Source organism: Ahaetulla prasina, chromosome 1 (assembly GCF_028640845.1).
Source record: "Ahaetulla prasina isolate Xishuangbanna chromosome 1, ASM2864084v1, whole genome shotgun sequence".
Taxonomy (NCBI): Eukaryota; Metazoa; Chordata; class Lepidosauria; order Squamata; family Colubridae; genus Ahaetulla; species Ahaetulla prasina.
The window spans coordinates 81,858,553-81,871,575 of NC_080539.1; the positions used below are offsets into that span (position 1 = coordinate 81,858,553).

Here is a 13,023-nt window from a genome sequence, read left to right on the forward strand (position 1 = left end):
GTCTGGAATATTAGAAGCCAAGCTATGATGTTCTTAAACATAATTTAGAGTTGTAAGGGTATAAATTATTCATTTTAATACTTACATATCAAATCTTCACCAAATTGATGCTGTCCAATGTGCTCAAATAATGAAGACAATACTGGTAGGAGAGCCACTGTTGTATAGTTAATAATTTGTGTTACTCCTTTTGGCTGACTCCTAGTGTGTGTGAATTGCCCCTGCTTAAGATTTTCCATTGTTTTTTCCAGGTCCTCTGCAGCATTATCCAAAAATGTCCTCAAAGCCATCTTAACTGTTTCCAAACCTGTCTTCATCACTGTCCTGTATATCACATGTACATAAAATAACTTTATATTCTATTATGAACAAAATCCATAGAGTTCCTATGTACCAAGCACCACACTTTTTGAGAATCACTACAAGTGGTTAGAGAAGTGTCATGAAAAGACACTATAGATCTATATAAATAGTTCATTAGTCTTGAACTTAGTAATATGGGCCGTAATAGCTCAGGCTGTTAGAAGCCTGTTATTAGAACACAGTAGCCTGCAATTACTGCAGGTTCAAGCCCGGCCCGAGGTTGACTCAGCCTTCCATCCTTTATAAGGTAGGTAAAATGAGGACCCAGATTGTTGGGGGGGCAATAAGTTGACTTTGTAAATATACAAATATACAAATAGAACGAGACTATTGCCTTATACACTGTAAGCCGCCCTGAGTCTTCGGAGAAGGGCGGGATATAAATGTAAATTTAAAAAAAAAAAAAAAGCAAAATTGTTAGTTGACATAATTCTGTTGTTGCTTCCTCCCTGGAAGGAAGATTGGCTCCATCCAGACATTAATTACAGTAAAACTGAACTTTTAAAGGGATTTGGGGAAGTTAGCTATGGTTATTATGTTATGATTTATATTTCTATGGGAAATTAAGATAAGTTTACATGAGAATCTTCTATCTCTTTTTTATCTCTACAAAGTAAACTTGTATGAGAGATAGCAACTAGTTCAAATTTACCCAGTACTATACATATAGAATTGTGTAACATCACTAAGTAGAAATTTAAACATGTGAATATTTAGTCCAGTCTGATATATTGACTACAATGTACGTTGGCTCTGTATGAAGCCATACTAGCCTCTACATTATGATAATTCTTTTGATAACATCATAATTAGATTCAAGTCAGTTCTGTGCCTGAGGCTACCCTGAAGTAATAGCAAATACAGAACACACTAGCTAACTGTTGATTTAGGAATCTCTGTAAGAGGAAAAAGCAGTACGCAGCTCTAACAGTTGCGTATATTTAGACTAAGCAACAATAAAGAGTAGGAACAAGCTGATTATGTCAAAAGTAGACTTCAAAAGATCTGAAAATATAGTTTTGAGAATCAGTTCAGAACATACAGTGTAAAACAAGTGATACACTGTTGAACTATTTGCTAGAAAATATTTTTCTGAAATGGTGAGGATGGTGTTTGTTAATGCAACATAACTAATTTTTAAAGTTTCAGTAATAGCACCATAGTTTTAAATACATTCAAAACATTCACATAATATGTAATGTTATGATTTGTAATGAAATATTTTCACCATGCAATTATCCATCATTCCTAATTGAGAATATAGTTACGATGATAGCTCATATATAAATATGTAATCTATGAAATTTCCAAGCAAACTTAAAAGTACTAAATATGACAATTAGGAATTGGGACACATAAATAGATGATGTCTCATCGAAACACATTTTCAGTGGAATGGAAGCACTGATAGTTTTCCCCCTGGAATTAATAATCTTTCTGATTTAGCAAGTCTCCATTTATGGAAAAAGACAACTAAGTAATCATTTAAAATAATGTTGTGCCTATCAGTTTTCTGCAAATTGAAACAATAATTTAATAAAATCTATTTAGCCATTTACCTCGCATCCAAGGTCTGACCCAAGATATGAAGACAATTGACTATTGAAGTTGCATCATTTCCTAAGGGCACCAGAAGAAAAGAGAAAAATGACAGATTTTGTATTATACCATTTTTATTTTTTACCAGTAGTTGTGAACTTACAAGTAGAATTTAATGTTATACATTATATTAATTAAAATACTATTTCAATGATTTCAGCAGATGCAAAAAAAGAAACATCTAACTAAGATAAACAACATATTTTTCATGAATGTGATAAGCCCCCTGAATATTTTTAGACATTTCAAGTTTTCAGATTGTATTCTTTAAAAGTTAATCTTTTCATCACATTAATGTATGCATTAATATAGAAGCGTATGTACTATAATGTGTCATGAATTACATCTGAATCTAAAGCTGTCAGATAAAGAATAATGAAAGCAATGAGTCATGCAAAGATATCAATTGATGTTTAAAAGAAGAATTTGGAGAATGGAGATGTCAAAAATAGATTTTTCAAAATTTTGGGCAATAATAAAATTGTAATGAGTTTTTGTAAGAACGTCTAAAAGTTTTTTGCAAATATTTTTTTTACATAATTCACAAAGTTATATTTAGGATATAACCCAGTAGACTATAGTTAAGTGATTTTTGCCCTTCATACACTAAGAAAGTATATCTTTCACTGAAATTTACGGGCCTTAGATATTTTTTTTTGCCAGCAGTATTTTTCTTGCTGGAGTCACAATATAGAAAACATGACTCCAATTCAAGAATTGTTCAGGACTCATTTTTTTCTACAATTACACCAGCTGCATACAATTATGAGTAGAAATATGATGGTAAGTGTAATATTTCTGTATAAACTAAGGTCTATAGTGTACATTGTCTCATAGTTGTATTAATGAAACTTAATTTATTATATTTATTTACATTTACATTTATATAAACCATATTGTCTCCATCATATCTGAGCCATATATAAAATTAATTAGTAACATTTTGAATTAAATATTCCTAAAATACACCAAATTCAGACTTCCATGTTGATAGATTTCAGTGTGATGATTTTTTCCCTCCATAATGTTCAGGTAAAATATCCTAAAGGAAAGTTTAACTATATAAAAAATGGAATGTCAAAAAACTTTTAACAGAATAAAAGCTTTAACTTTACTAAGAATGACTCAAAAAAATTAAATAATTTTATAATAATAAAATTCCTAAACACGGAATTCTATTGAACAGAAAATTTAAGAAAAAGTATAAATAAAACTTAAAACTACTAAATTCATAAATTATAAAAATACTAGGTAGATGAATGAATGTTTTGTAGGTGTTTTACTGTTATCTGAAGAATGTACATTCCATTTATTTATAGGTGTACAAAAAAAACCCTAAGTAAAAGTAACAAGGTGATAATATTGCAATTAATGTCATACTTTCACATATATAAATATATCAAATGTGCTTATTTTTTAAAATGTCTTATTAAGAAAAACATTTGAAGTAGAAAATAATAGCAAAACTGATATTAGGTGACTTTTATTAAGGCACCATTAGTGAAAACCGTTTCTCCCTTTCCAATTCTCACTTCTGATAAACACAGGGTTTAGAAAGGGACATCAGATAATGGCTGATTTGCTATAAATGCATGTAGAATTGCATTAAGACAAACACATACACAGAGTGAGGACAAAAGAAATTCTGTATTTGAGGTTCAAAAATAAAATACATCTAAGATGCACTGTTCCAGTAATTACAATAATATATTTAAGTTTAATCAGTATATCTGTCATGCAAGAATGACTTCTTACAAATGTTTGAAGCATATCTCGCTTTTCTATTAGAAGTGCATTCTTTAAGGATGCAAGTCACAATCCTTTTTGGGATGTTGTGTGTGATTTCTATTTTATCTCCTTCTACAAGTATTCAGTATTTTGGAGTTTTTCAGCATGACTGAGCCTTACTGAAATGTTTGGCTGTTTCAGGTATTTAGAAGTTACTTTAGAACTCTTCTAAATCTTGTAGCTATGTGGAATATGCTGATACAGGTCCCTTACTTTTTGTGAGTCTTGCTTTAGCTTCTGTCAACACTCGACATAGGGGTTTGCATCAAAGATAATCAACCGCTAACCATTTTCTGTTGCTCCAGCATGACTAATCTCACGTTTGCCATGGTAGGCATCTTCGATCAAGCCATATTTAAACCAGTAAAATAAAATTAGCAACAAACATCAGAGATAAGCTCAAGGCTTTTCATTTCAAAATCTGCATGTTCAGTAAGGGCTTACTAGGCTGTCTATTCGGTTGATTTCTGATCATTTTATGCAAGGCTGGATATAAAATTCCAACTGAAAAAGAACTAAATAATGACTTTAAGACCCTAGAAACCTGTGATTAAAATTACAGCTGAAAAAGAGCTAAACAGTGACTTGCAGGCATTTTTTAAAAAAACTGTAAAAAAAGAAGTGCATAGTCCCTAAAGTACTCCTAAAAAAATTTTTGGGGAATGGGATTAGTGGGTTACCATTAGGGTGGCACACACCCTATAAACAAACAAACAAACAAAAAACAAACAAACCTAGTGGTATAGGTTTTTACTGAGCTTCTGTCTTTTAACCTGACTCTGTGGTCTCTTCCCATAATCCTAAAAGCTTTAACCAACAACTTTCTACTATTGACCTCACCCCATTCCTAAGAGGACCATAAGGGGCGTGCATAAGAGCACAAACGTGCCTACCGTTCCTATCCTATTGTTTTTCTTTTTCTCCTTCTTATATATATATATGCTTATTCCTCCTAGTATTTACTCATATATATGTTTATATACTATATAATCTTTTTGTATGATACTTATATATATTGTTGTAACAAAATAAATAAATAAAATAAATAAATAAATACTTTGCAAACCCCTCTGCCAATCTTTTTGCCAATGATCACCCCAGAGTCACTCACTAAGTTGCATAGCTCACTGTGGCCATGAATCTATGTCTTCCTAGCATCAGTTCAGTACTTTAACCACTAAACACTTGCTGTCCTATTAGGATCACTTATAATGGACTCTAATATATTTATACAAATCAAAATAATTCATCAATAATCTGTTTCAAATTACTGTGAAATAGCCAGAGTCCTGGTCAAAATTATGTTTCAAATATGCAAGGATTCCAATAATCATTCTCTTTTTTTAGATGAATAGTAATGATAAGCTTTCAACATAGCTATATACATAATTGAACTTTTAAAGCAATTTTACACCACGCAACACCTTGTGAGTATTAGGGATGGGAAACTTATTCTGCCAATCTATATGGAATTTTTCATGATTCATACTCAGAGGCAAACATGCAATACTTATTTTATGAAAAACAGAGCAACAGAATTACTTGATCTCTTTGGCACGTAACTCCAAAAGAGACTATGCAAATGCTATGTGTGCATGTATATATAGATAGATAGATAGATACAGATATGGGGAACACAGAGAGCAGGATCAAATGAATAGCCATGACTCCAAAATACACAGGATTCCCAGTGACTGCTATGGAAATGCTATGCCATTTTAGCAGGAAAACTGTGGGTATATAATCAAATCAAAATTTGCATGTTTACTGAATATATAAGTTCCCTTTATCTGCTAGCCCCCAAATATTATCAGTGACACATAAAATCATGCAGCATGCAAACAAAGAAGACACACAGAGTTGCAAATAATGGTAAGAAAAACAAGGGATGCTCAAACAAGCATTTGTCAAGGGTCTCCTTACCAAACAGTGAAATCCTATGCCTGACAAGAACTCCAAGTTTGCAGAATAGGCTAAAGACAAAGGATAAATAAAAGAGAAGGGAGGGGACAAAGAAAAAAAGGAAGAAAATAAGAGGTGATGTATGAGCAGGAAAAAGCAACATGATGTTTTGCAGAAAGAATCAGTTCTGAGCAGAATGTAGGACTGAAAATACTACAAAAGTTTCCAAGAATTGATCCACAACAAATGTAGTTAAGAAAGCACATAACTGAGGTAAAGAAACAGAGGAAGTTGGAAGCCCTATCAAGAAATAGCCTTTAAGGTATTAGGCAACAAAGTTCAATCAGTAGCCTAGTATTTAGATACAAGTGTAAACATAAACATATATTTTTAAAGGCAAGAGAGAAAAGGTTCTGACTGAGTAATAGGTAAATATTTAATAATAGTACATAGTACATTCGTTTTACGTATTCATAAAGCTTATATTGCTTTTTTAAAATAAACTGTGTTTCCTATACAATTCCTACTGGCCACAGTCCAACACAGATTTACTAAAGCCATTCATTTCAGTGGGCTTAAGTACATTAAATTCTGCTTAATTAAAGTTAATGAAAATGAGTAAGATACAAAAGTAGATATGAATGGCATGGTTTTTATAAAATAGATTGCATCTGGTTGCTCTGTTTCACTGATACAAACTGTTTCCATGCAAAAGAGAGTTCCATCTGTAAATGCAGATATGAGTTTTTATGAACTCAAGTCATTCTATAAGAAGGCTGATGGATTAATTCTGGAATTCATTATTCCCACAAGTTCAGAGATGGTGTGATATTTCAAGGGATTATGAATTAAATAAGTAAATAAATATTAACAATATACTTTATGTCTCAGAATGAAGTAAACTTAAGCTCAAACCGAAATTCCTTGAAATGTATGTTCTATACAGTATGTTTGATCTTAGGTATTAAGTGCTCCCAGACAAAATGACATAATTACTTTTAATTATCTCTTAATAGGTTGACTAATTCAGTCACTCTTTTATATAAGAAAACTTTGCACTGCTTAATGTTACATTGATTAGTTTAATGACTCAAAATATCAGTCCCAGAGGTATTTCTAAAGCAATATCTTATTTTGAAAATCCAAGAGCAGTGTAATTTTAAAAAAGACACTGAAAAACATTATAATTTTCTTTTATTTTGTCTAATTCAGAACAAGTTGATAAAGTGTATTTACATATTTATTCGGTTATTCTGTCATGAGGACCCAGATTGTTGGGGGCAATAAGCTGACTCTGTAAACCGCTTAGAGAGGACTATAAAAGCAGCAACGGTATATGTGTAAGTGCTATTGCTATTATTTTCATATTTTGTTTTCAATTATTAAATGGGATAAAACAGTTGCAAATATTCATATTCAAAGAAAATAGTAGAGTTTTGAAAGTAGGTGAATTACACAGGATTGACTATATAGTATAATTATTAGTCTCAAATTCCATTTGCTAGCCATTTGATGCTACATTGTCTACATGTAAAAGGACATCCATATTGTTAATTAAGAACCCAAATAATTTGCAGTGAATGCTATACAGCAGGGGTCCCTAATGGGAGCAAATGAAACTGGGCCATGTGAACATTGGGCCAGTGTGCACATGCATACACAGCTCAACTTGCACAAGTTGAGGTGTGCGCGCCACTCATGCAAGTTGAGCTGTGCAAATGCACGCCGACACTTGTGAATAGGCCACAGTGCAGTAGTGGCCAGAGACCCAGGGGTTAGAGACCCCTGCTATACAGACTGTAAGATATAACAAAGAACATGAACTTGAAAATTAATGTATTGATGATGCAAATAGCCATGTTGACAGACGAAATGGAGCAAGTTCATGTGTACTTTGGTAAAATGTTTATGAAAGATGGAGAAACAATTTGAGACAATCACATATGTGCATATTAAGGTAGTAAGCGGTATGTGTTCTGTTATGACAAAGAAATGTAAAAAGAAAAATACTGTATATAATATATACTTCTGTTCACTTTGTTTTATGGGAGTGAGAATTGGGTATATCAGGAGTTAAATTCAACTAAAACTGAGTTGAATTCAGTAGATCCTTTAACAAAGATATGTGGTTAAAAAAGAATATAAAAAATGAAGAATGAATGGGTGATGAATTGATTAAATATAAAACAGAATGATCAGTACAACAGAAATATATTGAGGTGGGTTTGATTATGTAGGGAGAATAAATGAGGATCAATCACAAAATGTCTATATGAAAAAAGATTGAATGTCTGAAAAAGTCAAGTTGGTAAGATCCTCAAAAAGAAAAGGATGAGAACAAAAGGCAATGAGTGAATCAGTACACAAATGTGGTAGAAGAATTTTTTTTACTACTTTGCTTTTTCTGAATGTTGCATTATATTGCTTACTCTAAACGAGAACATGATGGATTATGTGTATGCCATTTTAATCACCTGCTATTATTGAATACACTGAATCAAATATTTGGCCTATTTTAGTTTCCTAGGATATTGACATTGGACACTGATTCTTTCATTATATCCTTCCTTCAAAATTTCCCAGCTTAAAAGACTCTGTTAATGATGTCATAAATGAACAGAATCACATCATATGTAATCTGACAAGGGGTCTGGTAGCACATTTTATTACTATCTTATTAGAAAGCATAAACTAGCTGATGAAGTGAGATATAGTTTATGAAAATGCATAGTTATGCATGTGAGATATAGTTTATGAAAATGTATGCCTTCTACATTTGCTGGTTTTAAGTTTACTATATATAGAAGTTAATACAAAGATGGGAACAGGAATGTTAGCCATAATATATTTTAGCATGTATGTGTATGCATATCTGTACCAGTAATACCAGTAAAAAAACAAGGAAATTCTAGAATTTCTTAATATAACTGTAGGGAAATATGGTTAATGCTTGTATGTCAACTTATGTAAAAATATACTAGTGAAATCAATATGAGAGCACACAGAATGACAAAATTATTAATATGCATGTGTATAATTTATGTCCTGTTTTTCTACCTCCAGAGTATACAAGATGACTATCAGCTGCCAAAACATAAAAGCTATGAGCCTCTCTAGTTAAATGCAATGGGGGGGGGGGAGAATATAAGAGGTGACAAAACATGGAAAACACTACTAGATATAGGATATAGGATAAAGAAAATTATTCAAATTTCAGTTTTTAGAGCTCATAATCTTATAAAATAGATGTTGGGTTTTTGTTGCTTCTCACGTCTCTAAATATATCCATGAACTTGCCAATGTTTTAGAATATGCAAATTGACTTTATCATATACTATGTTATATATGTTTTTACCTGGTTACCATTTCTTTCTCCTTGTTAGAAGCATGACCTCCACTGCTCAGAGGTCTGCTTGCTGCAGATAGGAAATACAGGCGGTGATTTTTGAAATATTGATCAATTAAAGGAAGTACAACCTGAAATAAATACATGGAAGTGATAAAATACTGTATACTGATTAATACAGTTTCTTACTTCTACTATTTTTATTCCTCAGTTTCATGGCACTAAAGACCTGTCAACATACAGACTATGCAAGATTTATTAATATAAATTCAACTTTTCTCTAGAATATGTCCTTTAGTAGGATTTGCTATTAGATCAAAATTTTATCCTTTTAGCTGGAGGTAAAAAAATAGCTTCCAGTTTTAATGTTCTTATATTTTTACTTTATTATTTTAATTGCAGAAATTCTTTCTATGTCTGATCTTGAATTAGCAATAATAGCTCAGCAATGGAGAATCATCTTGCTCAAGCAGTTATGGATCCTAGTACTTTGGCAAAGTACTAGCCAAAGAATAACTTTTGCTTCTAGCATCTATTTTTCTAATTAAAAAAAAAATCACTACAAGTCACTGAATGATTAGCAATCAGGAACATGTTACTGTGCTACCATCTGCAGCATTTATGTGGCTTGTTCTCAGTGGCGTAACTATGCTTTACAGTTGATTAATATTAACTTTTAATTTGCCATAATAAATATTACAGAAAAACAGCATATACTTTACTTTAGCAAAGAATTTGATTTCTTGTTCATAAGGAAACTGTTCTCCTTTCCCTCTGCTGCCACCATCTGTATAAGAAAAAAAGTGCTACAAATTTAATTGAATATATTATAGCCAATTTTTGCACTGTATTCTTTATAAACTAAAGTTTTCATCTATCCATTCTACAGTACTACATGACTTGAAATGTTGATTTTTATTTTAGATGCTTTAAATTCTTCTTAACCCACAAAGCAGCACAGTAACAAACTTGATTTCAGTATATAACATTCATATACTCTACAAAACAAAAACAGAATTCAGTCTTGGTTAATTTGCAATAGTGTCTTGCATTATCAGCAGCAGCTTGAAAAGGCATTCTTTCTCTCTCTTTTTAGGAGAGCAAATTAAATCCCCAAGGCATTTGCTAAGAACTCAGCTACATAAAATACAAATTACTTCTGATGAATAGAAATTTATAGATTTCATAAAACTGCTGTAATATACAGGACTTGAAAAATTGTTACTATATAGTATTTGACTGTAAATATTAAGAACCTCATATTATTCAGTGTTCTATATTTTAAGAGAATTATCAGTATTGGTCCATTTCTTTCAGAAATGTTCTTCTTCCAAAAGTAAGAAAAAAAAGAAGTTAAAACGGATCATGAATGTATTACACTTTCTTAGAAATTCCCACTACTGTTGTTGTTGTTGTTTTTACTTTTCATTTATGTGATAAACGGATTGGGAAGAGGGGAAGAAGTGTACACTTCTGAAAACTCAGCTTTCTATATTTCAGACATTACTAGGGTCTCTGGGAGTCAGGAAGCATATAAATTTAATAAATTATTATTACTATTATCAGTATTCTACTAATAGAATACTATTGTTACTTTGATAAGAAGTAAACTTTACATCTAATTTTCCTGACTCTTCTTAGAAAATATTTATTTATTTATTTATTTTTATTTATTTTATTTGATTTTTATACCGCCCTTTTCCCGAAGGACTCAGGGCGGTGTACAGGCATAATAAAACCGACAATACAATATACAAGTTTAAAATACGATTTAAAAAACTTATTTTAAATTAGCCCAATGATTAAAATTTACCATACTAAGAAAACCCCGTTTAAAATTAATAAATTTAAACATTAAAATCCCAATTTAAGCCAGCCCTGCGCGGATAAAAAGATGAGTCTTGAGTTCGCGACGAAATGTCCGAAGGTCGGGTATTTGGCGTAAACCCGGGGGAAGTTCGTTCCAGAGTGTGGGAGCCCCCACAGAGAAGGCCCTTCCCCTGGGGGCCGCCAGCCGACATTGTTTGGCGGACGGCACCCTGAGAAGTCCCTCTCTATGGGAGCGTACAGGTCGGTGGGAGGCGTGTGGTAACAGCAGGCGGTCCCGTAAGTACCCAGGTCCTAAGCCATGGAGCGATTTAAAGGTCATAACCAACACCTTAAAGTGCACCCGGAAGGCCACAGGCAGCCAGTGCAGTCTGCGCAGGAGCGGTGTTACATGGGAGCTACGCGTAGCTCCCTCTATAACCCGCGCAGCTGCATTCTGGACTAACTGAAGCCTCCGAGCGCACTTCAAGGGGAGCCCCATGTAGAGAGCATTACATTATATCTTCCTTACCTACAGGCACAAAGCAGTTGGACAGCTATTCATTGATAATTGTTTTGCTCCTTTGGAAAATTTTTATGTAGTTTATGATTTTTTTTCAGTAAGTACGAGAATGATTGCATCTGACTCATTTTATGATCTGGCTTATTACAGAAGCCATAGTGACCTGGTTGATATCAAATGTAACACTACAATGTACTAGCACAACAAGGATAGAGAAACCACACTACAGCTTAGCACTGTGTGTGGACTAAGTCTTTATTAATGAAGGTGTTCAACTGCTATAGCTCAAAAAGAAGTAATGTTGAACTGTATCTCAAAAAAAAAAAAAAAACATACTGTCATGCCCCTGTCAGAGTCTGAATCCGAAGGGGAAGAGGAACGGCTGACAGAGAGTGAGAAAGTAGATCCATTGGCTATGGAAAAAACTGGGGAAGAGCAAAGTCAGGCTGGGCAGAGCAGGGGAGAGGTAGAACAAGGGAGAGGGGGTTCAGATGAAGACTAAGGCCCACCCCTTCCTCAGCCTAGGCAGTGCAGGGAGGAATGGAGAAGAGAACAAAGTGGGTTGCATGGCTTACGAGGGAGGAAAGGGACCCAATCCTCTTTACAAGACACAGGTGCTGCTGGAGTTTAAAAGGAAAGACAAATGGGAGGGGCGTTTGTCAGGAACAAAAGCTGAGTTTATCTGGTGTTTTTTTTGAATCCTGGCATCCTCCCAACTGGCTTGATTTATTGCCACGCTACTTTACTTGTGGTATTCCTTATTTTGCTTGCTCTGCCAGATTAATTACCTTGTCTTGCCTTTGGATTTTTTGTTAGAAGTCTTCTACTTACAACATTTGAAACTGAAGTATTGCCAGCCAAAGACTATTACAGGTTGATGAAAGAACTCTCTCCAGGTCGGAGAGTTGAAAGGGACATTGGGAGCACAGTTGGTGATAATAAAGGAACTCATATCGGTTCTCTGGCTGTGTTGCCTTTGTATCACGCCCTGGGTCATCACACATACTTTTAACACTTTCTAAAGCCATGTGCTTCTTATTATCCACGTAAAAGAACTTAAGGCTATATTTTATAATATAAAATATATATTTACAATATCTTACCGAATTCCAGAATATATTGATGGGCTTCATCTACGTATCGTATCAATTGCTGGAGAAAACTGTAAGCAAACCTTTTTTCAATGGATGGTGTGTCTAATTCTAAATCCTTTAAGCCTCTGGAACAAATTAAAAAAATATTGCCCCCAACTAAGAAAACATTTAAAAAGGAGATCTTATACAAACTTTGAAATTATCATAGAGATAGTCATGACATTGTTTATTTATCAATTGGAATATAGTAAATAAATAATTTAGACTTAAATTACATTCCTTTTAAGTAGTGACTTTGTTCCACCCTTTGATGTAACTCATTTTATTTTTGCTCTTTTACTTCTGCATCATTATGTTGGCAAGCTTATCTGTACATCTTTCTGCTTAGCTTTCAAAACCACCAAGGTTTACTGGTATCCATCTTGGACGAAGGTTGATTTGTTCTTATTATTGCTTCTTATAATTTTTAAATTTTTGTAATCTCCTCAGGTTGGGGCAGGATATAAAATTTTAAATTGTGAGACTGACAGGTTTGAAAGTCCGCCCCTTTGGGTATAATAAATTATGAATTAATTTAAACCACAGTACCAGAATTTTATTTT

The 13,023-nt window shown here is 33.1% G+C and overlaps 1 protein-coding gene across 1 annotated transcript in view; it reads right to left on the bottom strand.

Moving 5' to 3' along the window:
- The window catches only part of RYR2 (ryanodine receptor 2), a 231,018-nt gene that overhangs the window by 80,184 nt on the left and 137,811 nt on the right, over positions 1 to 13,023 (bottom strand). Inside the window, exons 57-62 of the mRNA XM_058171339.1 lie at positions 12,431 to 12,546; positions 9,721 to 9,785; positions 9,008 to 9,129; positions 5,674 to 5,723; positions 1,923 to 1,983; positions 86 to 324 (exon numbers count right to left, since the gene is read on the bottom strand). Of these exons, the coding sequence (XP_058027322.1) occupies positions 86 to 324; positions 1,923 to 1,983; positions 5,674 to 5,723; positions 9,008 to 9,129; positions 9,721 to 9,785; positions 12,431 to 12,546 (653 nt within the window). The remainder of the gene's footprint in view (positions 1 to 85; positions 325 to 1,922; positions 1,984 to 5,673; positions 5,724 to 9,007; positions 9,130 to 9,720; positions 9,786 to 12,430; positions 12,547 to 13,023) is intronic.